The sequence below is a fragment of the Poecilia mexicana genome, unplaced genomic scaffold (genome assembly GCF_051168715.1).
Source record: "Poecilia mexicana isolate PSO_F unplaced genomic scaffold, ASM5116871v1 scaffold_11, whole genome shotgun sequence".
Lineage (NCBI taxonomy): Eukaryota > Metazoa > Chordata > Actinopteri > Cyprinodontiformes > Poeciliidae > Poecilia > Poecilia mexicana.
Genome location: NW_028263380.1, coordinates 18,550,942 through 18,578,880, shown reverse-complemented (window position 1 = coordinate 18,578,880; position 27,939 = coordinate 18,550,942). Strand labels below are relative to the sequence as shown.

At 41.0% G+C, this 27,939-nt stretch overlaps 1 protein-coding gene across 10 annotated transcripts in view; it reads right to left on the bottom strand.

Annotated features, from left to right (window-relative positions):
• Window positions 1-13,022: 13,022 nt before the first annotated feature.
• The window catches only part of rbms3 (RNA binding motif, single stranded interacting protein), a 321,058-nt gene continuing 306,141 nt past the window's right edge, over window positions 13,023-27,939 (bottom strand). For 3 of the 10 annotated variants that reach the window (XM_088010348.1, XM_088010349.1, XM_088010355.1), the window contains 3 exons: window positions 26,182-26,274; window positions 23,296-23,441; window positions 13,023-21,902 (listed from right to left, as the gene is read on the bottom strand). In XM_088010348.1, the coding sequence (XP_087866474.1) occupies window positions 21,839-21,902; window positions 23,296-23,441; window positions 26,182-26,274 (303 nt within the window). In that variant the 3' untranslated portion in view covers window positions 13,023-21,838. Of the gene's footprint in view, window positions 21,907-23,291; window positions 23,442-26,181; window positions 26,275-27,939 lie in introns of all 10 variants that reach the window. The other 7 variants (XM_088010354.1, XM_088010357.1, XM_088010350.1 and 4 more) reach the window with 5 other exon arrangements.

Below are 27,939 nucleotides of genomic sequence, written 5' to 3'. Positions count from 1 at the left end.
GATTGGAATTAATTTTCCAGTTTTTTGGGGGGGGAAATGAGGAAACCAGAGAATTCAATTCAGCTGAAATGTTCCTGATTTTTAAACATTTATACGTCTCCTTGAAAGCAGCAGACCACTCAGTAAATGCATTTTCAATGTACTAAGAGTAAAAGCTGTGTGTGGGTGTGGGCAGAGCAGTCCATTCTGCACCATATATTCTGCTATTATGCATTGTACAAAGTAAAAACTGTTTTCTCCACAGCAGCCCATTTTCATTCATGCAGGCCCCCATCTTAATAAAAAAAAAAAAACCTCTGCAAAGGAAATGGAGCTCATGGAGGGTTTATTTCCAGGACATCCTCTGTGGTCCAGACCTAATAAAACCCACTGCCATTATAGCACTACTTGTACCTCTGGTTGCTGACCAACCTTTTTGTTTCGAGCTCAGCTGGCATACGAACTGAAGTGGGGTTTTTTTTCCTCTGTTTGACCTCAGCATGGAGATGTTGATCAAGGCACATGAGATGAAAAGCTTTTATGATCCCAATCTGATAAAAATAACAGAGAGAGAGAGGGTGGTAAAGAGCTGGAGTGTGTGTATGTGTATGTGTGTGTGTGTGTTGGTCCATCTGGCCTTATCGTATGGACCTTTTCCAACTGACCCGACCCTTTCTGCATTATCTGACCGCTGGACACGGAACAAGAACAATGACGGCAGCGGCTGTGTGTCGCTGAATTGTTGTGGTGTACGCACAGGAACTGCTGCTTCTACCGACGGTCAGAAGGACAGAAATAAAACTGAACTCGCTGAAGGATTTTACTTTAAGAGGCGTTTTAGTTTTAATGCCCGATGGAAGAGGCAATCGGGTTTCTGGAGGAGAACCCAGAGAAAACAGAGACTCCATGCAGAAAAAACTCAAACAACAATTCTTGATGAAATGCAAAAAAAGTAAGAAACTGCACCAGCATGCAGGCGAACTGCTATAAATCCCTAAAATCTACAGAGTTTTAAAATCTGTCACACTTTCCAAAGATAATATGCCTTTGGAGTCATTCCACTGAATAGTCAGCATGAAAATTGCTTTTATTTTGGTATTTAAGATTTGATTTAATAAATAGAATAACATTTTCGTAAAAAATAAGACGAATACAGAATAAAAATGATTAAAAATGATTAAATATTGCCTTAATAAGATGTATGATTTCATCATTAACTCAGTGCCTGGGCATTGCTGGACCAAAACCAAAAAACTGACAGTTCAGGCACAATTTAGATATTTTCCCCTAAGGACTGTTTATTTTTGTTGCCAGTGTTTTAGACATTATCTGTTGTAAGTTAAATTATTTTGAAGCAACAGCAAATATACACTGTTATTCAAGCTGTACACCGAGTCCTTTACATTGCAACCAAGTGCCATATTAGCGTCGTCCCATGAAAACAACAACAAAAATATATACGTTTTAGAAAAATGTGAGAAATGAAGTCACTATTGTGAGGTACCGTACGCCTTTCCAGCTCAGATTATGGAGCACCGCACGCAGACCTACTATCGAAAATATGGCACACAATCCTACACTACTATCTCACAACACGATCTCAGTCCTTTATGGTCAATAAGTCTGTTTGTTCATAATATAAATGGCTAGTTGTGTCCGAAATTCCTTCAGCTTAATGCAGAAAAGAAAGAGGTCATTGTTTTCGACTCTGGCCGAAACAAAAATCCACGAAGCAAACTGCAGCTTGTCCAAAATACTAATGCCAGAGTCCAGAGCAAGTTAAGAAACTTTAGATTATATCACATTCACTGGTTGTTAAATCACCGCAACGGTTCCGAGTTTGTAAAGGGATTTAATTCATCATCGTGTTGTCGACACCTGGGTCCAAATGTTTCAGAGTTACCCATCAGGCACAAACTGTCCTTAAGGTCATAGAGAAACGTTTTTAGTCTGTTTTCGCAGGATTAAAACTAAACAAAGGGAGGCACCACTTGATCTGTTCACTTCAGATTTGGCTCAACCTCCTTAAACCTGAAACAAGCAGAAACAATTTTCCCATTTACATCAGAACTGGAAAAAAAAAAAGCTACTCCATCGGTTGATTGCTGTCATTTTCATGCATTTGTGTGTGTTGCTTACATTTTTATTGTTTCAATGCATTTCTTATTCCTTTATTTTCTTCTAATTAACTTGTGCATGGACAGTGTTGTAGAAACCAACCAGTCTTGCTCTATACAACACAGTTCATAGAATTTCTTAAGATATGAAAGAACATTAGGTATGTACTTATTATATGCCCATCCAAAATCACATGATTTCAGTTATTTTTTTTTTTTTACATAAATATGATCATTTGAGTCTTTCAGTCGCTCTATGAAACCTTTTCTTGTACTATAATGGAAAAAACAGCGAGGAATGTTCTGGCACTGTGAAGCAGCATCATTAGTCACATCGTTTCGCCTCCTTGCTGTCAGATTTCAGCCTACATGTCTTAATCTCCACCAGTGTGTACACTTGTTGTCCAGTGGGTACCATGGGAACGAGGCTGCGCTCCACTGGTCCTTTGCTATGATATCCTCAAAACACACGCAAACACAGATTTTTACAGACCAACTGAGAGGTGTAAAACCAAATAAAGACAGCCGGTAGCGCTGGGGCACAACCTACACTAAACGCCGTCTGGATGAGGCATCCCGGGCAGCTCTGGCAGAGTTCACCTGTCTGTGGCTGTTCGTCTCTCATCAGTCGTTCACAAGTAGAGCCTGGAGACGAGGCAGATGTCGGGAATAATAAAGATAATTATATATATATATACCGTGAAATCAGCTTCATAAAAATCAAAAATGCTTGATTGGGGCACCAAAGCAAAGGCGCTGGTCCAAACAGATGGAATAAAACTCTTACACATGCAGGACTCCTACAGTAAATGGGAGCTGAAGGATTCAGCTCATTCAGTTCATGTGGCGCAGATTAAAGTCTTCCATTGCAATGCACAAAGTGAAGTAGAAAGTGTTTTGATTTTGTAGAGACCCATTAAGAACATTGACCTGAAAAAAAAAAAAAACTTGCAAACTTGTCACTTGTTTTGTCATGGAAGATTTAAAAGAAAAGATAATTACCCTGAAAGCAGTTTTGTTTTCACAAGTTCAAGAAAACGATAAATTATATAACAGAGAGAATTTAAAATTTTCCAAATGTTTCTGACAAATAGTGGATCTACTAAACTTTTGTTCACAAACACAAAAAAAAAGAAACATAGAGGTTTTTTTCCCCTGCTTTGAAGGCAATAGCATTGTAGCTTTATTTTAATGGTCGCAGTGCTGTTAAAATAAGGCACTGCCTGGGAAATGGGTATTTTCCAGGAAAGTATTGCCACTTTTTTTGCACAACCAAGTATGTTACCTGTAGATGGAATCAAAATGCTTTATAGAAAATGCAAAGACTAAAATCCTGACCCAGCGATGGTTGTCCACCTTCTTCCAGTGTAGAGCCAATTCCTCACCCAGCCAACTCCTGTTTGGGTCACACACAACTTCAGCACATCCTAAAGGTCACGGTTTGAACATGCCGACATAATTACACCATATGTAAAACCCAAAGATGTGACTATCTGACAAGTCTGATAATGTTCTAGGCCTAAGACTATCCTGTCCACAAAGGTTAGTCCTGAAACTGGGCCTCCATCTCCATGGGACAACAATACAGAGAAACAGAAGCGGAAGCGCTTAAATGAGTCTGGGCCCCTTTCTGACTCCAGCCTCACCTCCATCTTCATAGTTCAACAGAAGGTGAGTCATTACCAAACAGAATATGAGTAACATACAGTAAGTCTATTGAGATTAGAGCAAATGGAATCATGTTTCTCAAAAAGATCCCAAAAGGACAAACAACCATGCGAACACACACTCGGATCATGAGACATAGTGACGATTTAAAGACTTATTTACCCAACTTTCATGTTTTGTTTTGGGCTGGGAAACGACTAGAGGACTCAAGAGACGCCACGCATGCAGAGGGAGAACACACAGCCTCCATGCAGAAAGTACCCTGACCCGAATTTGAACCCAGGAGGTTCCTGCACCAAGGTGACGACGATAACTTCACCAATTTGAGTGCCAAAGATAAATATGAATGAGTTCATTATGCTTTAGCGCCAATGAGAACAGGTAGCTTACAGATGAGTTAATCTAGGACTTGCCCACGTTGGCTTCATGTCAGCTTTCTTCTAATATTGGATTTGTTTTGTTTTTTTAATTGCAGTGTATTTTCTCACTTGCGGACTTTTCTGCTACCTCAGTATTTTCTATAATCTTTTGTTTTTTTATTTTACCACTTTACTGATTTTATAGTTGCTGGCCATTACGAATTTCCGTCATTCCCCTTCCCAGTGTTCACCTTTCCAACATTTAAGCACTGCTTGTTCATTCTGTTCCCTGGCAAATCCTTCCAAAGCCGTGCCAGATTTCTGTTCTACCTCTTGTATTACTTCCAAGTATGCGCTCTGTTTTTCCTTCTTCGTTTGCTTTTTTAGTTTTGCCTTTAGAAATACCCTTCAACGTGCAACTACCATCCTCTTCTCTGGATCTGTTGACTCCTCTTCAACAACAGAACAGAACAGCACACTGATCTTTGCTTCGTCACGAATTACTCCTGTGGAAAAAGTGCCAGAAAGTCTCTGGAATTAAGATGAAGCCATGTTTAGCTGCAATCCAGTTCAAAGTCCAAAAACCGATAGGATTACTCATCGACCTGTAACTAGGCTTAACTGATACTGGCAACACAAAGCTGTGACAAATTAAGATTTTCTGCCTATTGATCGTTTGAACATTGTATTTACTTAGCTAACCAAAGAGGGTTTACTTTATGGAAGATTAAATGAGAAACTAAAAGTACAAAAACATTTTTTTAGCAACCATATTGAATTTTGACGTTTGGGGTAAATTAGAAATCTCAGATTTTCTCACCTCAACCCTGGAAATGTTGGAGTTTGTAGCTAAACCATATCCTCCAGCCTGTCATGCAGGGCTTTCACGTGTTGCTTTCTTACTACCCAACAAACTTTTCTACAATAAAGATGTCCGTCAAGACAGAAAGGAAAACCTTCTCACTCCGTTTGCCCACTTAAACTATGGAAGTGGACTAAACCCAGCGTAAACAGCACTTACTTCTCGCTCTGCTTACATTCTTCACTCTTCTGCAGAGCTTTCAATCCAGAATCAGTCAACACCAACCTCACACTCAGCACCTCTAATGTATTTATAGTGCGGTATTTCCCCTGCTTGTTGGCCTTATCCACATACAGCTTCCATTGTTGTGTTTTGCTGCAGAGGGCATGACATCTGGGCTATGCACTCCATTCTTTCACCGAGACTTCGTAACAAAAGGTGCAAAAGGTTACCCATCTGAAAGATGAGGAGAACACAATGGTGAAAGCAATTACAATTGAAACATTACTGAACAACATGAAAGTAACGCAGCGTAGTCTTAATAGTAAAAAAAAATGAATAAGTTCAGCTAATCCATTCACAACAAATGTAATGTCAATATAATCAGATCTCAGGTATACACAAATATACGATCGAGTCAATCCAGACATCAATTCAGATTGAAATTTACATCCCGATTTGATTCTTGTTAAACTATAATTTAAGGATCATTTAATGAAACATTGGTAGATTTTGCACAGACAAGAAACATTAATCTTTTTCTGCATCATATTTCCTAAACATGGAAAGATCACATCTGGAAGGACCGGAGGGAGTGACTTTCACTGCTCACATGTTGGTAGCTTATTTCCAGATCTTCGGAGATTTCCACACTCAGCATGTGTGGTCCTCCTCCTTTTGCCCGAGGCCTGTTTATCCACCTGCACCCCGCCTGGAAGTGACGCTGACCTCATCCTGCAGCCCTCATGGTCCCACGTTTCCTTTCTCTTAAACATTTCTTCTCCCGTTTCGCTTTCATCTGCTTCGGCATACATTTTTCATCGTCTTGGAATACTGTGTATTGACTCGCATTAACTTTTCATTTGCCCCCGAAACACAGGGCGAGGCAGAGCTGCTTTATGATTTGTTTTTGCACTATGTAGAGGAACATCTTCGGTTGCTAAGGAATGAGTTTTGCCCTCAGCAGTGGCTCTCGCGCTGCGGTTTACACACTGTATCATCTGGAGGAACTAGTTCATCCAGGCTAGTTGAGACATTTTTAAATCTGAATGCATTTCACTGCGGCGAGAGGAAAAACTAATTAAAGCTCTTTGCAGAAGCATTCATTCCACATTTTAACCACAAACTGAGGTGTATTTTGTTTGCTTGGATTGGAAATGATACCATGAAGCAGAGCTGAAACACCAGTGATGTTTTGCTACAGTTTAGCAAAATCTGGTGGAACTGTGAGCTTTAGAGAAATTATTGACCAAATTTCTGGTAAATCAGTTCTCAGAGGCGATCTGACTCAGAGAGAGATCAGCTTTTTCTGAGAATTTCACATTTAAAAAAAAAATAAATCAGGGAAACCGACACTCCACCACGTTAAATTAAATACTACCGAGTCATGAATGAGGGCTATAAAATTGAAAATTTCTGAGTTGTTCCCCTCCATGGGTCCTCAGTCACGTCACATTTAAACCAGTTTCAAAGTCATCGCAACGACAGACTTGCTGAAATACCCCTGCACCAGTGGTGGTGCAGAACTTCAGCACTGTTGACTGTTCAGAGTGGAGTCCAACGGCGGCCGCATTAAAATTATAGCGTGAAAAACAACTGGATGTCAGAAAACAGTTGGGACTGAGCATTTAGACCTGCAGTGTGAGCAAAATCTCAGATTTAACCCATCTGAATCGAATCAGTGCTGCGTTACCAGCACTCAGCAGAACTTGATGACACACCGAGTTCATTTGAATCAGCTGCGTTGGAGGACGGCTGTGTCGGAAACAAGGAGGGTTCTGGTCCGTCGAGCCTGGAAGTGACATCAAATGTGCCGTTATGCATTTCTCAGAAGAAAACTGGGCTGTTATGACTTGGTGTGTTGAAAGTCCAAACAGCCACACAGGCAGTTTTCAAAGGGAAAACTGAAGATTAAAAGAGTTTTCGTACTTCATTCTTTCAAAGTTAAAGTTTTGAACAGCTTAGCATGTTTGGATAGAGAATAAACAGCTTCCAATCAAACCAGTCCAACCATGGATTTATCTAAAGAAAAAAACAACAACCTTAACTTTACCATTTAAAATCAAAATACAGGAAGTAGTTCATCAACTTACCTGAACCCCAAATGTCCTTGGAAGGTCTGAAACTGCAGGCCTGCAGCTGTTTCACCACATCTGACCCACAGAAATGGGTCATTAGGACTCCAGAACCGCCTGCGTGATGGAGAGATAATCCAGCTCTTTAAATCAGGTGTGGTAGACGCATATAAGTGCCTCAGGACATTTTAAGTTGCAAAAAAAAAAACAAAACAGAAAGCTTACATAGTTATTAATAATAATGGTAACTTGGAATCAGATGCTAAATCAGCGTTGCCTCTATTTGATTTGAACAGTATTTTCAAACTAATGCATTTTACATGAGTCCCTGGAGCTCATGTAAAACTCCGGAGCTTTCCTCATATCCTCAATAAAAACCCTTTACCCTGCCGTCAGCGTGCGGGGAGCCGAGCTGAGCCGAGCCGGGACCTCGCCACAGACCCGCCGTAGTGCCACCTGGGGAACAACACCTCCTGCTCAGGCCCCCCTCCGCCCGCATCTCCTGGGATACAATTGTTCCCGTAATGTCGCTGAGAACTTCAATAGGCTTTGGCTGAGCCGCCAGATTCCCACAACACAATGACAGTAATTCATCTTGCAAATATTGAAATGGAGCGGCTGTCTGAACGAGTGTGTCGCCACATGGGACTCCATTGTGGAAGAAGGGCAAGAGATCCGTGTTGTTGTTCTGCTGGCTGCAGGAGCACATCTGGCAAACACGCTCACACCTTGTTTCCTGACACATGCACTCAACACAGATGAAATAATAAGCAGGTTTGAAGCTGCAGCTTCTAGATGTTTTGCCAGCTTGGAGGCAGAGCAAACAAGCGCTGTGGAAAAATCACGGCGCCGATTCTTCCACAGTTTCTTGACTTTTTAGTTTTTTATTTTATTTTTGGTAATCTACACCACTGTGCTATTAATTTAGCACAGTGGTGTCCAAGGTCAGTTCTCAAAGGCAGGTGTCCTGCATGAGATGCATCTCTTCCTCAACACAGCCGAATGAACAGATCACCACATGTTAATTTATCATCAGGCTCCTGCAGAACCCGACGACACGCTGAGGCTGTTGAGGCAGGAATACATCTGAACACCGCAGGACAGGAAACGGTCAAATCTGTCTGAACACTAAAGAAAATAGAAACTTTGATAAAGTCAGAACAACGTTTTGATCAAAATTAGAAAATGAAAAAAAAAAAAAATCCCCCTTCATTTTTAGAGCTTATGTAGTTTGACGGCTAAATAAGTTTAAAATCATGTGTACTGGTGATAATATTGTCTTAACTGAACCAGAAACTGTAGAATATTTAGAGGGCAAAAAGAGTGAAGAAGAAGGCTGTTCTTTCTTCTCTAAATCCAAATTGCCTTCAGGTGTATCAAAGTTAAAATTGTTGCAATAAGGGCATGCAACACTTTTGAAATTTACATATTTAAAGCTGTTTAAAAACTTTTTAATTTTTTTTTCTTTACAGTCATGCACTACTTCATACTGGTCAGCAGGGGTGGGTAGAGTCCCCAAAAACTACTCAAGTAAGAGCAGCATGACTTCATCACATTTTTACTCAAGTAGTCATCCAAGAAATGGGCTAAAACAAACAAAAAAAAGGCTTAAAAAAGTAATTTGTAAAAAGGTTACTTAAATACATACATAATATCTCATACAATCTTTTAAAAATAAGATTAAAAATATAAAATTATATGCAAATTTTGTTTTTTTAAAACCAAACAAAAAAGGGTAGAAAAAACACTTCAGCATAAAGCTAACTTATAAAACCAATACCTACCAACATTTGGATGTTACAGGCTCTGCCAGTGACGATTTACACTTGAGCTTCAAGCGATGCAGCAGGCGCAGAAGATGGAAAACAACATGAAACCAGCAAAGTTTGTGCTCAAATAAGTTCAACATGAACTGTTGCTGTGCATCCATTTCTGCTGCATGTTGGGAGAAAACATCCTGACTCTTCATTCGTTTAATTTAATCCTGGTGGGTAAAGTAGGCAAAGATTTTATGGAAGTAAGAAGAACCTCATAGCAGTATTACTAAAGCAAAAAAAAGTAAAAATTACAATACAGTAAGCCTACTCCTATGTATTTCTTTTCTTGAAGCATACTCAAGTTAACTGCATAAATGTAACTACTTACTACCCATCTCAGTTATATAATAAAATATTAAAACTGTACAATGAAGTGTGTAGTTGGAATGTGAACGCTTAAGCAATATTATTCATTTCACAAACCACCTACTTTGTTACTGAAAGATTTTTGGCACACATGCTGGTGTAAACTAATCAGATGTTGCTCATCTGTTATTTTAAACTTAAAATGTGTAAAAAGCAAAAATATGGTTTTCTCCCAACTTTGAGAGCATCTCATTTTGCTTCGTGCAATCAGTTTGACTTTCCGCTAAAATTTTTCTAGATTTAACAATAATCCAGTTTCATAGGAAGGTTTTCTCAGATTTTTTTTTGCCCAGCACTGCTAATTCTTTTGTTCCTCAATTACATCTCTGTAAGTGGAGCACAGGGAAGCACCAGGTGTGTCCACGGCTGGCGATGAGCACGTTTGCTCAATTTGCTGCCGCGCACTCAGGGTTATTACAGGTCCCAGTTCCAATCAGCAAACATAACCAGTTTATGCTGGGGTGTAATTAAATCTGTTGTGTTCGAGCTCACTGGGATCAGAAATCTCTGCGTCCCACAGGTCCGTATAGATCATTTGCGCAGGCAAATTGATTACCTTTACATCCAAAGTAACATTTCCAGCTAATTACTGTTGCTTGTTTTGCATCATGCTGGTCATGTTTATTACATCAGGACCACGATGCACAAGAGGGAGCTGTGTTTGCAATTACGTTTCTTCGATAAAGAAACTCTAAAAATCTTATGAGGCAATTAATCTAATGCACTTTTGTCTCTGTTCTTCACCTCAAATAAAACAAAAATATTTTATATTTTATTGTAGATTTGCCACAATTAGAACCAGGGAAGTAGGAATTATCTCCTCCCTGCGCGTCACATGAAGCTCACATCATTCAGGCAGATTTGATGTTTAATGTGTCCAGACTCTTCCTTCCTGATCTTTATATATTCTCAGCTCAATGGAATGACAGGCTGTGTTGTTGTGCTGAGTTTACCCCAGTGGATATGTCCTTGATCCGTATCCAGAGTGTGGATGTGCCTCCGTGTGTCTGCCGGAGACAGGGAGGGTTCCCGCCTCCTCTGTGAAATGCACATGCGAGATAACATCTCTGTTGGTATGCTGCACCCTTGTGGCGCTCTGCTGTTACATCTCTATAAGCCCCGATAAGGACGCAGGCTGCTCGGCTGCAAGGGAGGCGAGCGAGATTCAATCTGTGGCATTTCACTTGATGGAAAAAAAAAAAAAAAGGATCCCTCTGCATTTTCGCAGCCACAAAGTGTGAAGTAGGGGGGGAGGGGGGAGGTGAAAAATATAAAAATCACGGCACACAGAGAGGTCTCTCCAAGAGATGCATAAATGTTGCTGTAAATGCAGAACACGGTCGATTATCTCTGCCAAAGATCGAGGCTCTTCTAAACATCCACAGATTAGCAAGAGGAAGGGAGGAAGCAGCAGCTCCTGACATCCAATCCAAGCTCGCCAGTCAATTGTTCTCCATTAGGCCGTATCGGAGTGCCGGTCTTGTTGCTTTGATCTTGTGCAGACTTCCCAGACAGCGGCCATTGTGCAGCTGCAAGCATTGACAGTACAAGCGTCCAAGGAGGTGACAAGGACAGCAATTGATTGGGCCTAAATGAGAGTGAGGAGGAAGATTGATTGCCATTGATCCACTTTTTTTTCCCCCTAACACAGACTCTCCCTCATCTTTGATCACGACCACGTCACTTGCACACGAGCCTAAGTGAGCTGCAAGGAGGAAATCCCATCGAAATGTATTAGCTGCATTTTTGAGGCCTGTAATTATGAGAGGATGTAAGGGCCCAAGGTCGGCGCGCAGCAGGTGCCATCAGCTCGGGCGATAATAACAGGCCTTCGTCTTGCTTCCCATAAAATCTACGCAGAGATGTTTCAAGTAAGAAATAATTTGTTTCCTCATCTGGTCCGGTTCAGCTGGGCAGGTGTGAAAGCTCATCTGAACTCTGGTACGGGTCAAACAAAGGGAACACGGGTCCACTGGAAAACATGGATTATTACAGGAAGAAAGCAATGGGACTACGAAACAAACGCAGGAAGGGAACCAAAAGGAAATGATTTGTCTCTAACAATTTATTTGCAGACATAAATACTGAAAACTGAAATCCTGTCTGTTTGAGGCCAGTTTATTTCCTGCTTCTTTAACTTTTAATGGCTTTTGGTGGCAGGTGGGGTTATTTCAAATCAGGTCTTCCCAGTAAAAATTTTAATTTGATGTACAGAGTGGCCTCTGTCTTCATCTATGACATACTGAAGCTATTTTAGGCTCGGCATAGCTTCAGTCAAATCTTTTTTGATTGAAGTATTCGCTTTGCAGCAGATCATACCCACAAATGCATTCTTGCTGCCTGTAATGAACAATTTGAGCACAATGGCTGGATTTCACTTCTTACAAGTACAAACTTTCATGTGAGATTTTTATAAATCAATTAAAAATGAGAGATAGGTTTGACTTTTTGAATAAGCGTTAATACAGCATACCAAATGTAGCTGCTGCTTTTCTGGGCTACCTTTTGCGCTCCGAATGGAAAGCTGTTGAAACTACAGCTTTTATTTGGTTTGCTTTCAAACAGTGAACAGAAACAAATTAATGTGCAAATAATTTTGGGATTCCTGGCTCAAAAGAAAAGTTTTGAGGTTATCAGAAACCAAAAGAAAGGTTTTTTTTTTTTTTTCCAACTAATTCTTAGTTCTCAGACTTACTTCACTCTGAGAAGGGATCAGAGCATGATCTGTAAACTTTTGGCACCAGAACTAAAAAAATAAATAAATAAATGAGTGAATGACTGGTTCAGACATGGCTGCTTACCTTCACAGAACATGCTGCCATTTGCTCATTCGATTTGCACCTTGGACTCTCAGAGCTGGAGGGACGGTCGGTCTTTGCTTCAACAGGAAATATGTCTGCTTGGATGTTCCTCCACGTCCAAAGCTCTGACACAGGCTTTAGATGTTCCCAACTTTCAGTAGTGAATAAAATTAATTATATGGAGAGGAAGAAAAAAAAAAAAAGCAGCAGTAGGAAAAGCAGAACAAAATGTTGGAAAACTTTAGCCCATCCCCGCCCTCCCCTCCCCAAAAATTAAAAAAATAAAATTACTGCAGAGCAGTTTATGAAATAAACAAAAATTCAAACAAAATGACATTTTAATGCAGTTTCAGAAATCAAGCTCACTGTAAACATGAGCTTCTGGAGAAGGAGTCGTCAAAAAGGATCGCTCAACCAATCAGAAGCAGAGACAAAGGACATAAGAGCCAAAATTAAACTAAATTCTTTTAAAAAGATGAAATGAATCTTAAAGCCATAATAAAATTCTCATAACTGAACCTGTTTTCACATTCGTAGTTCTAAACATGTAGTCATTCTGTTGAATAATGGACACAACCACATTCAGTCTATTGATTATTGACTGATAATGTCAACAATCAATGTTGCATGGAGTATTTTAAGGCACCCTAGAATTCAAAACCAGCACAGCACAAACTTTGACACGTTCTGAGCATAACTCATGAATTCACATTCCTCTTTTAAATCGAGATCTAAATTTTCAGACGCTACATGCATGAACTGTTTTGAACGGACTCTTGGTCCGGCGAAACATCACAAAACACAGGAAACGTGCACCCCTTCTGCTTTTTCCCACATTTTTTTTATTGAAAGCTTCATCAGAGAGAGAAAAAACAACTCATAAAACCCAAGTCAATTCCTAACATCCACAGATGTACAGATAAATTCTCAAAGATTGCACACACCAAGCAACGCCTGTGTGTGCACGCGCATGTGTGTGTGTGTGTGTGTGACCGTGTGTGAGAGGCGTGACCGTATCCTCCTCAGCGCTGAAACAAACAAAACAAAAAAAAACAAAAAGTGAAAAACAGAAAATGTAACCAAAACAAAGGCAAAAAAAAAGTTATGAAAAACTGCTCTGCTGTCCTAATAAATAGTTCTCTTTGCTGGATTCCTTAAAATTATTTCCTAGTATTATCAGATTTTACCTTTCTTGTGGAGTTGTTGGAACTCCATGAGGCCTGTGTGTGGATATATGCATGCGCGCGCGTGTGCGTGTGTGTGTGTGTGCGTGTGTGTGTGTGTGTAGGCTGCCTGGAGCTCCAGGGGTTCTGCAGCCAATCGATAGCTCTCATCAGAGGTGGACCGAAGCATCAATTAAAAGCCCAGGGCTTCGCTCCAGCATGGGGGGCGGGGGGGTTCGTTTGAGCAATTTTCCCACTGCATTATGTGTTAAGTGTGACTGTGCGAAAGTGAGTTATTGAGCCGCGGCTCTCCTCGACACTCTGCAGCGAGAGGAACTCTGAACTCCTGCTTATGCGAACACATGGCGATCAATGGGGGGACGGCTCCGAATTCATTCACACCAGATGAATCCAGGAGAGCCTCACAAGTGAGCGGGACATGGAAATAGAGTATGGCTGTGACACTGAGGTGGCAGTGGTTCTGAGAGATGAGGAAGTGAATGAGTGAATGTGTTTAAAGGCAGTGGGGGGGTATGGGGAGAGAAAAAAAAAAGCACCTTGCCTTGATGGACGGACACATTGGAGAAGACCGGAATATGGCCCCAAGATTTTATCAAAAATCTGCTCTAATATTGCTGTTTCTGTTTCGTCTCTGGCTATGAAGTTCATTTTAGGCCAGTGGGTGAGTAAGATTTACTGCATTCGAGCAGGTTGGATCCTTTACTTATGATCTGAAATGCAATATCTCTTGAAAAAGTGATTGCATAAACTTTACAGCACTCCCAGCGAATAAGCAATAACAGCGTCTATTATTCAGCCAGTCCGATTGTCGGGGATCGAGTCACAGGACCCCAGATAGTTTCCCAGAATGAATTTCTAGCTCCTGCAGCAAGTTGTGGATCTTCCAGTGGAACATTCAGATTTCCATCCCCTCAACAGATTCCTTTCAAAGCTAAAAAAAAAAGGCTGATTGCGGCTCATGACCATAGAAAAACATTGGAATATAAATGGACCCGGCTATGAAGAGACCATTAACACGCCATCACAGAAGAAGTCAAGTCCTAATTATAGTTTTATAAGTCAGGTTTTGAAGAGCAAGCTTTCAACTTGCAGCATGCCAAATCTTGCGGACCAGATTGTCCCACCTCTGCTCTACCTACCATGTTTTACTCTTAAACAAGAATCAAGATTCTTGACAAACAGACTTAACTCCAACCGAGAGACAGTGAGGCTGCTGCATCTTTTCCCATGAGTTCCTTATAACTTCGTTGAAAACTGTTCACAACAAAGGTCACTGATACAAAATGTCAATTCATCCACATCATCTGCAAAAAGCTTGATGCTGCCACATCAGACTACCTCCTCTATTGAGATCAAAGTAATCGGTGACAAGTTGCTTCGATTGTCCGAGGACCGGATACGCTTTGAACGCATCCCTGCTGCCTCATATGCAGATATATTTTTTCAGAGGACACAGATGTATGTGTTCTGCAGATCTAAACGGTACGACTGCACTACACAACCCACACTTGCACCCCTCGGCTACTCTGCTAGCTTTGTTCCTGCTATAAGACAGCTAACTGAAACGGGTAAGTTAGCTCCCTTGTTTTTCTTCAAGTTCTGCTGGAAAATGAACGAACTTTTCACCTGATTCAGGCATCCTGATCTGTGGAAATATGTAAAACACGCAGGACGTCGATATGAAGAAAAGAAAAACGAATGTAATGTAGGTAAAAGGACTTCTGACTAAGTGGCAGTAAGGTGAAGAGACAGAAAACTGCAGACAGAGAAGGGTACAAATTAATCAGTTGTTTTGCCTAAAAGGAAACAGCTACTTAGTGTGATGGAGCAAGCGAGGCGGAGAGAAGACTCCTAATTTGCGAGGGGTCGAATTAGTCACCTCTGTAAGTCCTTAACAGGGAGGCTGCTGCTCTCTAAACTTTGCTTCTGCCCAGCAACAAGAGCTAATGATCACCCTCTCCTCTCTCTCCCGGTGTTGCTGGCTCCAGGTTTGTGCTGACACATGATCTGACTGGGAGCACATTTCTGCAACAGCCTCCTTAAAATTTCAGGCATGCCTTCCGCAGACTTACCAAGAAGGTATTTGTATTCTGAGAAGGTGCATTATTCCATTGTGCTATTAAGAGAAAAGCCATTTCTGCTTGTTGGGTAATCTTTCAGATCTATGTGAAATATTGGTAGCAAAACACCTGCCTTAATGTCTTTTTCTTTCTTTGAGTCTCCATTAGCAAAATGGAACTGATGTTCTTAGTTGTGCATTCCCCCCCCCCCCCCCACACATAATCTCTTGGCTATTTGTAATCCTATTTCTCATAATGCTATTACTACTGAATCTTGGGCCATTTGTAGGACACTCTGTGCTCTGATGTGCAACTCGTGCATTAAGAGCCCTATTAGGATTCACAATATTCTCTGTTCTATAAGAACAGAAGCTGTAAAGCTGCTGGGCGACTCGGATTCTGGTATACCGCTGCTGAAAGTTGCAAAATGAACAAAAACAAAGGGACTCTTCCTGGTTGTACACCGATTCAACGGAGCAAACTTGCTTGAGATCCGAGTCTCAGTGTATCTGTCAAACTCTACAGCCCAGTAATGCCTGTTAAACACAACAGTATGAGAGAAGGTGAGATACAGTGAGAGATTAGAGTTAACTATAGGCAAATGTAGAGCGGCAGATCAGAAGTAGGAACAAATGACATACAGCAGATCACGGTTTGGCAGCCATAGGCAGCAGCCCTGTCATCTCATCAATCCCACATGTTTTACTTTAATAATTTGGGTTGATTTGTACAAAACTTTTTTCTGAAAATCTACGCAGATTTAGTACCAACAAGATGCCAATTCACGTCCACTTTACCAACCCTTCATATCTGCCTTAGGAACAGATCACAGTCATTTCTGCTGATGTTCTCTTTTGTTGTGTTTTCATTACAGATGCGATCAAAACTTTGTTGACATTCTGCTTGTGTTGAAAAAAGATTTTCAGAATTATTTCCGTTAAATAAGAAATGCAAATGAAATCACACGTGAATGTGTTTGTTTAAGCAATAAGTCGTTAAAAAAAAAACAAACAAAAAAAAACATGTCACGGCGTCATCTTCCAACCACTTCCTGTCGTCTTCTTCCTCTTTTCCGGCAGTAGTAACGTCTGGTTGTTTATCGCATGGCTTGTGTGATGCGGGAAAAAAAGTGCTTTCACAGCAGTTTTGCGAAATACACCAATTTTGATACGGACGAAAAACCACCTCATCCAACTTTATTGAAAAATTGCCTTGTTTGCATTAAGCAAATTCATTTTTGTAATTCCAATTTGCGTAACTAATGGAAACGCAGCCATTGTCTTCTCTGAGGAAACGTGGTTACATGCCTAAGATAAATAACATCCATCTACAGAAGGATGCTTTACTAAAACTAAAGGATAAGAATTGTGAGCTTTGTTATGATTATATCTATTTTCATGAAAATACATCTCTACTAAGAAAAATAAAGTGATGCATCAGTTTAAGTCAGTAGGTATGAAATGGTTTGTTTACTGTGGAAATAGGGATACAAATGGAAACAGGTGGGTGCAAAAAAGTGCAAAATGACCTGGAATAATTACTGATAGTTTGATCTGACTGTGTCTTGCAGATGCCAAAAAAAAAAATAAAAATATTGGCCTACACAGGAAAATAAATAATAAAAAAAAAATATATGGCTTTAAGCACACACCTGTGGACCAGCTTCAATTGTGCAACGTCAAGTCAACGGAGTTTGTTTGAGGTCCAGTCATGGAACGCAGCTCCACCTTTAGCACCATTGAGGAGATTCCATAAGTTCTTCCTAAAGCTCTTCCATGTGCTTCACTACCGAGAGAACGTGGAATCATTTGGAAGCTTTGTTAAAAGGCACTAAATGTTCAATTTGATTGTTACGTACAAACGCTGTCGTGCACGATGACGGTTTGTCTGCAATGTGCAGTCCGTCAGTAGCACTAATGAAATAAAATATTGTCATTAGCAAACAAAAAGCTCCTCCTCCTCTTCCTCCTCTCTCAGGAAGAATAGGGGTCTTTGAGGGACATTGGAGTGGATCCTATTGCCCCAGAGGGAGACAAATTGGGTCCGTCAAGGCTCATTGCAAGAGTGACTGAAATTGGTTTGCGGTTCTGCTTTTGCACCACCTAATAAAGACGAGAGACCTCGGATAGAAACTATGAGAGGGAGGAGGCAAACGACGAGGTAGGGATGGAAAAATCAGAGCAGAAAGGAGCCTGGCCTCGCCATGGCACATAAACTGTGCCAGTTGTCTCTTTTTTCTTCTTTTTTCTTTATAGCTGCGGCACCACAGTTGGGGCAAAGCAGGACGGTGAACACTGAAAACACAAACAGGCTGCTGTAATCTGGGCAGAAATTGCTGTTCTCCCACAGACAATTTCCTCGGGGACAAGTCCACAAATGTGAAGTCACTGCAAACATCATGCAGCTCGGGGATGGAAAGACAGGATCAGAGGAAAGGGAGTCGTTTGTGCAACCTGGTGGGATAACGAAGGGCGTAACGGGCACTCGGAGTGGAGGGCGACCGAGGAGCTGCCATCAGTGACTGGATATGGCTGGTGAGGAGCGCACTTAGTTCCCACAGATCCGCCGTGCTGGGCACATAATCAGGGAAGGTGTTCAGGACAATTTGTCCTTTTTTTGGCTTTAAACACACTTCTACCGAGGCTCGTTAGTGTCACAGAGGAGAACCGATGGCAGCGAGGCACCGTCGCTTGGTTTCAGCCAGCCTCTTCTCTGTACAAACGTTTCACTTTTGGACCGGTTACAGTCCCATACTGCAGGGAAGCGGGTTTTACAGCTTCTAGTGAAAAAAAAAACCTAAATATAATTCGCTAGGTCATGAACTTTCTGTGTTGGCAGTTGAATTATTATAAGCAGACAAATAAAAAGCTTGTACAAGTCTTTAATTCTTTCCACCCCCTCCCCAACCATCAGACTAATAACCCGTTTTCTCCCCTATTCGAAGCTGTGAACTGCATTTTTGAAACATTTTGCCAGCAAAATTTCCACAGCTGGGTTGCTATTTTACTAAATTTTATAGGATTCATAAATTTGTATGGCTTCAGCGTCTTTAAATAGATCGAATTTGGTGTTAAAGTAATGCTCTACAATCAAATCTGGGGTTATATTTAGTTATTACTCCAAACACTAGACGTACATGGACATTTTTATGGCTTTTTCAGGTCGGCCAGTTCCAGTCCGTCCAGCACTGTCTGCAGTGACGACTCTTAAAGACAGACTTGGTGGCCTCTACGGCTCTGTAACCGTCTGTGCATGGTGATAAAATAAACTAGTTCAGCCTTTTTTGCCACAGTTCCTGCTGTTTTAAACATTTTGATGGTGCTTTAGCTGAAGATAAGAGCAGGATTTTCTGAAAATTAGCAAAAAGTGATCACGCTAAAATATTACGTTTTCTTGTGTTGCCCATGTGGAGCAGTGGGTAGCAGAAATAACCTCGTGTACGGAACACCCTCCTTAGACGGCCTGGAATATTTAAAGTGAATTATCGTACAAAAATGCATTGCAAGGTGGCAATTGTTATGCTGGTGATTATGTCAAACATGACATGAAATGTGTCCCCTTCCAAACAATGCTCCCAAATTAAATCTTCTATTTTTCCAAATCTCAATGTGAAGTTTAGCTAGTGCTATAAAAGATACATTTTCTTAAAAAGACTTTTACAACATCTTGATCAGGCGAAAAATACTTTTACAATACAAAAATAAGCTACATAGTTAACTTTGTTAGCTCACGTGTTTTTACCCTAATTAAACCCCATCAGAGCCCGACTTTTACTGTCTACTTCACAACAACGTTTAGACATCAACAGACATTGACGCTACGGGTTTCTTTTCACTTCCAACACATTTACATGTTTAGATGAAGGGCAAGCGGTCTCCAAACTAAGATAATCGACAGCTGGACGCTTCACCGAAAAGCAGAAAAAGTGTAGGAAAAAAAAAAATCCTTTAAGGTGTAACGAAAGTCAACAAAATCGAGCGCTGGCTTGCTAGAGTACATGAGCAGAGCTTTTGGTTGCAGCCCTTCATGAATCTGATTAACTGAAGTTTACGTTTGATAAATGAGGATTCCTGGTGCTCCGTTCTACATGAAGACCTCAAAGTAGTTTTGAAACTGAACAATATAACAAAGGAGTGCAAGCTAAAAGAAAATAAGAAGCATAGAAAGTGGTTTCAGTCACTGCCTGTCCTCCAGCCTCCTAATGCCGCCTTACTGAAGGCATGAGGAAGGTAAAGAGAGTAAATGCACAGAAATATACCGCAAAGGTGAAAAAGAAGAGTGCCATTCGGTGTCAAAGTTTATGCAATCATTTCTTGATATGACAAAGCCTGTGTTGTGTAATTTTCTTTATGAGCAGTAACTTACCTGCCTTAAAAAGATGCAGCAAATGTCACTCGGTTTGTTTAAATGTTGGGATGGTATAGTGAGGAAGATAAAAAAAAAACATAGCAGCAAACTGATTCTAACTGCAGCTTATTTCGCTGAGAAATGTTTGAGTTAATATTGGTTGAATCGACAAGATAAAGAGACAAACAGAAACCACAGAGAGGAAAGAAAAACCTCAGAGTGTTTCCAGCAACCTTCCTCCTCTGCTCTAGCCAACGTTTTCCCTGCAGGATCTGAGCGAGAGGTGAGACACGCCTCCAAAGCATCAAAAAAAAAAAAAAAAAAAAAAACATCACACAATTAAATACTGTCCGATTAATATTGAGGTTGTACGTGTGTTCTGTGAGTATATATGCTGTATGTTTGCTTGTGTGTGTGTGTGTGTGTGGATGTGTGGAAGAGAACGAGAGACAGATCGGACAAGCATGAAAAATGATCCCGACTCTGAATAAAGCAACATGTTGAGAAGGATTGTAGGACTGGTCCGGCCATTAAGGTAAAAAAAAAAAACAAACAAAAAAAAGAAGAAGAAAAATAAGCAAACAAACAAATGACGACAACCGCAACAACAACTGCATCATCAACAACATCAACATCAACAACATCAACATTAACAACAAGAAAATCAAACTTAAAAATGAAAAAAGGGGGGAAAACGATAAACAAAAGCAAAACTCTGGTTCAGAGTGTCTCTTCATCTTTGGTATAAAAATGGCCATCCATGGGCTGCATTGGATCCACAACTAGGAAAGACTACAGAAATTGTCAACAATTTCTTCTATTGCTTTTGCACTGATTGGTTCAAACCATAAGCTCCTACTGAATCTACTGTTTTATTTCACTGCCAGAAGTTATTTGAATTTTTTTTCCCAAGTTTTTTTTTTTTTTCTGTTTTATTCTTTTTTTTATTTTTTTATTTTTATTTTTTTTTTGCAGTGTGACAAGCAAAGCAGGCTAAAAACATCTTAAAGCTCATAAAAAAGGTAAAATGTGGCCGATAAAAAGCACTAATGTCATCGACAGCGGCATGTAAAATGATAATGAGAATAAAAAAACAAGTTCAGCATTCGCAACAGGCTGCACCCACAGCGCAGCGCGTCTTCTTATGTTTTCTACTTTTTCTCGTTGTGTAAAATCTCTTCGATGCGTCACCCCTCCCACCCCGTCCCAACAACAGACATTTTGTTTACTTCTGACACGTAGTTTACCTCTGACATAATAATTATCAAAGTTTTCTTCTAACGAAGAAATGAAACAAAAAAGCTTTTTCTCTATTAAATCTGTACAGCTTATGTGATAGATTCTTTTTTTTTTTCCTCTTTAGAGCAACTCATTCAGCATTTTGAACCCCTTCCCCATAGAGGTCCAAGAGACGGTTTGCTTTTTTTTTTTTGTTTTGTTTTTAAACCCTCCCAACTAGACGTCAGACTTTCACTCTGTAAAAAGTTTCTGGCGCCCTTCAAATTAAGGCCATGAAGATTCAAGAAAGAAGAAGAAAAAAACTTTTTTTTTTTTTTGAAATACATCTAGAAAACTAAGCTTTAACACTAGAACTTAAAAAAAAAGACTGGAAAGAAACTGTAGCTTAATATCTGAGGAAGACAATCTCTGTGTGTATCTCAAACTTTGCCTCCCCCTTTCTAATTACAAAATAAACTTCATCACCTACCAGCGCATTCAACCGTTTATTTTTTTTTTTAGTTTTCTCTTTTTATTTTATTTTTTTGCCTTTACTATTTTTTTTTTTTTTATTAGTTGAGAATTTTCTTTGAGAAACTTTTCAAGCTTCAGCCCAGCCCTTTAGGCGGGTTTCATTCCCAGACTAAAACAATTTACTTCTTTGCACTGTGCCCAGTAATTTCCCCCACATCCCCCCCTTTTCCTCAGCACTCTTTGCCTCAGTCTTGATTTTTTTTTTCTTGTAGGCCAGGTAGGAAATGAAAAAAAGTGTCTCTTTTTTTGGTGCCTGGGCAATCTGGAAGTAATCTCTTTCTTTTCCTCACATTCACAGTGCAGCCACCCTCTGTCTCAAGGCAACGCTGTCACAGGAACATTCGCTCAGGCCGTTGCTATCTGATAAGAAGATGAGAAAGCAGAGAGAGAGAGAGAGAGGAGAGAGAAAAGGGTTTGGAGTTGGTGGAATTAAAGAATATTTTTACAAACACAACAGAACAACAGAGATGACAGCTGACGGCACAATAAAGAATTAAAAAGCTGCCAAAAATGACACCAGCAGACTGGAATAAAATGAATAATGTCTTAATGTCTTATTTTAGAATCAGTATTAAATGCCTGTTCTGTTCAAGAAATCATTCTTCAGACTGAAATACTTTGCTGCTTTTTTTTGTTGTTGTTCTTTTGAGTAAGGGAATACAGCACTGTCAAGATTTATATGAATCCTCGAAGACTTTTAAATACATTTTTTAAAAATTAGATTGAGAACCATTTTAAAAGCCAATTTAAAAGAGAAAGCATATATTTTTACTTCATCAACGTATCTCTATTTAGTAATCCACGACTTCATTCATTTATTTCTACCACTTTACTCCAACGTAAGAAAACCTGCTTTTCAAATAGTATTCATCTTCAGAAATCTTCAAATGGATACACATGCAAATTGTTAAATTAAAGAATAACTTCAATAAAAGGATATTATGAAGCTCTTCACACTTACTGACAAGAGGCGCTGATAAATGCAGAGATCATTGCTCTATGAAAAAGGGCTTATGATTAGGAAAATTTAAATAAAACATGAACTAATTTGACATTTTCCCCACAATACTTTATGCAAATTATTTTGACTCTAGAGTGGAAGGAAAAGTAAGATGCATAAAACAAAAGCGGGAAGCACAAAATAGTTTGGCTTAATTAGCCTATTAACTGAATGTCTTGTTCACCGCTGCTTTCTGAAGAGGCCAGTCGGAACATAAATTCATAATGAATGAAAGCTTTACAGAGACTCTAGAGCTTGTTCCAACAACCGGTGGCCGTAGGCATTTCGTAGCAGCTTCCTTGCTCTGTGAATTATAATAACTGATCCCCACAAGCCAGGAAACACAGCAAAGTGTTTTCTTCACCTTTATTTCCACTGTGCAACGTGTAGTAAAGGTTGCAGTTGACATGAATTCGGAAGTAAAGCTGAACTGTAATACAAACGCTGCGAAAGGCAAAATGAAACCTCAGCATGACTGACTCAACCATAATTCCCTTTTTTGAAATCATTAAAGTTGCATCATCATCCACTCTGGAAATCAAAAAGGTCAAATTTCATGCTTGTGTTTTATCAAAATCAGGCAAGAACACTTCCAGATCGGTCGAGCTCAGTCTACAATAACAGTTTAATGTTAGCTACATAAAATGTCTGCCACTGATGCCGTATTTCCTTTAAAGGATGAAGACCTAACAAGTGACTTTGGCTCTAAAGTTCAAAAACGTCTGTCCTTCGTTGTCTGACTTACTCACTTGGACTGGTATGAGTAAGCAGGAACGTGATCGGCACTGTCCACCTGGATCTGCTGCTGCTGGCCAGCCACCTCCTGTGATGAAGGAGCCACCGTCTGGGGTGAGGCATCTGTCACCACTCCCTGGAAGAGCGGCACAGGACATTCCTGGGCTGAGTAAGACCTCTGTGCGACAGCATCAGGCTACTCTGTGTGTGTGTGGTGTGTATTTTTACTTTTTTCTTTTTCCTCTGTCTTTTTAACACAAATAAACAAACCAACAATCAAACATGGCAGAGTTTGATTCCAGGTGGGAATTTACCTGGTGCTTTCCTCAAAACCTTTCTGGAATTCACCAGTCTTTTTTTCTTACCAGGTCCTTTCCTAGAAAACCTCAAGGTAAGCTGGATGCTGCAAGGTACTTTCTGGAATTTACCAACAAGTTATCTAGAACTTTCATGAAGCTTAGTGGATAGTTTCAACATCTGGGATGAACTATGAGTTGTTTTTCCATGAGATGCTTGCAAAAACATACCACATACTAAGGTTCTTTATGGAATTTATTAGATATTTTCTTGAAATCCTTTGCAAAATATGGTGAGTATAGGTTTCAGTCCCTTTTCAGTTACCAACAACTAAAAAGGGTTGGTACTTAGAAAGTTTCTGGTAAGTACTTAGTGTGTCGTAGGAAATATACCTGGAAAAAATTTCAGAGTAAGCATTCTGCAAGTTCCTCAAAGTACCTAGTAAGTCTGAAAAAAAAAAAAACATTGTAAGTTTGGGGAAAGTTCTGGCAAGTAGCCGTGAGGTTTCAGAAAGCGACATTTAACTTCTGGAAAAAACATACATTGTAAGTTTGGGGAAAGTTCTGGGGAAAGTAGAGCTTGTGCTCATTGTTCATCAAATAAACTACAAAATAAACCACTCGTAAATGTGAATTCTCTCTTATTTGGCTGAACAGACGTTTGTGACTTGGCTCAGTTTGTGTTTGGGGTGAAAAACTTCTTTACAGATGGCTGTCTGCTCTAAATCCATCACAACAACCCTTTTAGCCTTTTGTATGTGTCGAGCGTTACTGATTGAGCCCATCACCGAGTCATCTCGATCACCTTTAACAAGCTCTCAAGGATACGATGTCCTGTCCATACATCAGCCCTGCAGTCACCGGCCGATACAGTGATCTACACCCCGCTGCCGACGCCGGGACTGAGAGGACAGCGGTGCGGATGAAATAGGAAGAGGACGCCGAGGGCTATGCTACATCTACATCCCTCTTCTCTGTGCGACTCCTTCAAAAGCCAAGGCAGCAACTTTCTGAGGTGGAGGGGTGGGGAGTGTAAAGGGGTAGAAAATAGAAGAAGAGAGGGGCGACTAATGGATGTGTCAGGGGAAACTGTCATTGTCCGGTGGCTGGCGGGGGCTAACCAGGCCTCTGCGGCTGACGGATGTTTCAGGTAGCTACCGGCTCGAAGCGGCTGCGGGAGGGAGAGAGAGGCCGCTCCGCCGGCGCTGTGTCTCACTTCAGCTCCTGTCATCTGATACACGACTGATAGTCCATCTGAATATGACCGCACTGTCAGCCGCCAGACAGCTCGCCCGCTCTCCCCCGCTGCCCGCCCGCCTGCCGGCGCTACACGTTCATCATTTCTCAGAGCAGACTGCCCGAACCTGCCAGGAGCTCAGACAACCACCGAGGAGGAGAGGAAGTCTGTGCTGCACTTCAAATGCCTTTCCCCAAATACTATCAAACTTCTGACTCATTCTGCTTTGCTTGCACTTTTTGTACTTGTTATTTTCTGGTCTGGGAAAACGGTTAGAAAATACTGTGGGGAATAAAATCGTAATTCGGCACTTTTCATTTGATGACTGTTCTGCTTTATGTTCTCACATTTTTTTTTCCACATAACACCAACAAATGTTAATGTACTTCATCTGGAATTTATGTAAAGAGATCAAAACAAAGTAGTGCACGCTTGTGAACTGGAAAAATGTCAAGTCACAATAAGAATAGTGTGGTGATGAAATATTTTTCTGGCCCGATCTGTGTCAGCTCGTAAATGTGAGAACTTTCATTCTCTGTAATTACAGCAGCATGGTTTTCAGAGTACGTGTCTATCAGCTTTCATTTCTTGCCACATTTGACTTCAGCCATCGTTCCATCAAGTCTCACCTTGTTAAAGATGAGTAATCCCACAGCATAATGCTGCCACACCCGTATTCCACATTTGGGATGATCTGCTCAGCAGAATCTGCTGTGTTAGTTTCCTGCTACACACATTGTCTATGAAGGCTACAAATGAACTTCCTCCACATGTGCGTTGTGTTCTCTTGATGCCCTTCTTTAAAAGCCAGATTTGTACTTTTCCTTTTCCCACCCGAGCGTCGGACCTTTGCAGCTGTTCCAGCGTTACTTTTTCTCTGTTTAATATTCTCCTTCGCTGGCACTGCCAGTTTAAGAAAACAGGTTTTGGAAAGTTCGCAAGTGTACCATGTACTTTCCATTCTTGGATGGACCTGGACTTTGTAAGAAGTCCAAAGCTTGAGACATTGTTTGACAACACAACAGTGCTTTAAACTTCTCCAAGTCTTTTTCTTTCACCTGTTGCCTACTTTTCTTGGTGCTGTTTTGCTTTGTTAGAAAACAAAATTAGTGAACAACTTGTGTATATTGAAGCTGAGAACACATTACACATAGTGGACTGTATTTACTGTTTATATGAGTTCATGTTAAGGAGTCTGAGTAAAGAGGACTAAATGAAAATGCCTCCGATTTCAAAATGTAAAATATGCTAAGAAAAAAAAAAACTATTTAGTGAAGTGAGAAAAATCTAAGTGTATAATTTTGCAGGGTTATGTAATGTTATCCCTTGTTGCTTTTCATGTTTTTAAGCATGTGTGTGGGTCTTACTTCGACAGGGACGGCTGTTGGAGGCACAGGAGTGTACTGGGGAATGTAGGTCCCTTGCATAGGTGCAGCGGCGGCAGCTGCAGCAGTCATGTACTGAAACAATAACAAAAAAATTAAAAAAAACTTGCATGTAGTTAAACAAAATCCTTTCAGAAGAAAATTCCTAAGACACTCATTAAAATCCCAAATCCCAGAAACATATTAGAGCTGAAATACATTCCTGACATCAAAAGAAGATCGTAATACTTCCCCGGAACACTCATTCAACGTAATTATTCCCACAACTATTAGGAAAGCCCACACTGCTATGCTCTGTGAATCCTTCAGAGGGCGCTAAGAGAATACGAGTCCACCAAGAGGCGAGCGTAGCAGATCAGATAAGAGTGTGTAACGGAAAGAGAGGAAAAGGAGGAGGGGGAGATGTCCTGCTGTCCCGCCACAACTTCAAAAGGCCAAGCAAATACACCGGGTAAGAGATAAAAAAAAAAAAAAAAAATAATAAAAGTAAAAAGGAATTAACTGCTTGTGAAGGAGAGCAGGAGGTTTGTAGCCTGTGGCCTACATTCCTTTAGTCACGCCTGCCTTGGTTTTAAACAGGCTCGCTGTACGGTGGGCATTTTACAGCGATGACCCGGGTTTGCTGACATGTCAGGCATCGGGGCTTCCACACGCAATGCAGAGGAGGCTTTTCCCGCTGAAAGCCTCAAGATGGGCCCGGTTTTAATTGGAACACGCCTTCATCAGTTCTCGTCAACGCAACTGTGCGTATCAGTGTCTGCGTGTGTTCTCGTGTGCAGCTGGATGCGCGACACATTCATCACGTGCTCCTGCCTCTCTGTGCTTGAAAGAACGACAAAGACAAAGAGGCTTGGAACGATAATGTTGTGGTGCAGCGCCAACGGATGTGATCCGAGATAAAAAACCGCCGGGGAGCTTCCCCTCTTCTTCCTGCTGCCTTCCGGACTGAGGGAGAAGGGAGGTCCGATTTGTTTTCTTTCTCTTTTTTTCCCCACCATCTCCCCCCTCCGCCTCTCCGTCCTTGTTGGACGGCGGCGACGTGCAGCAGGAGGCGGTAATGGAGGGGTTTACAGCGGGCTGCGAGGCCCTTTTTGGCTGCGGGCCCGCCGATGCTGGTAGAGTGTCATTACCGGCAGCGTTGCTAATGGATCGGGTACGGCTCCACCGCTCACCGCTAATGAGAGCAGCTAAAGGCCACGGACACGGGTGATTAACTCCCCCACCGTCGCTACGCGGAGCCGGGAGGATGCCCCGGGATGGATGTTAGTCTGTGTTCATCAGCGAGCGTGACCGCACAGGTCTTTGGACATGAATTTAAGGTTATCACACCTCCGGGGCTGTCACACTGAGGACAGGGTGAGGCAGTGTATCCAGACCTCCTGACACATCACATCTTCCCTTCCCTTCTTCCCTCTCACCTTGCTGTCACGGTCTCTTTCTTACTCCTCCCTCCTTCTCAAAGGGGGCCTATCAGATTGTTGAAGTGACCTTCTCCCCGTTGAATCAAAACCATGCATACCAATTTCTTCTTGGGACTTGAGGTCTTCGCCTCTCCTCCTCATTAACTTATTCAGTCAACTCACCTGCAAGGGCTGCATGAAAGCAAATGAAGGAAAGTGAGAGATAATTAGCCATTATCACAATCTCCCTGTCATGGGGAAAATGTCTGTTTGAAATGTGATATTTCTCTGCAGGACTGGGGAAGGAATTTAGAATATATTTAGCAGGAAAATTTAATAA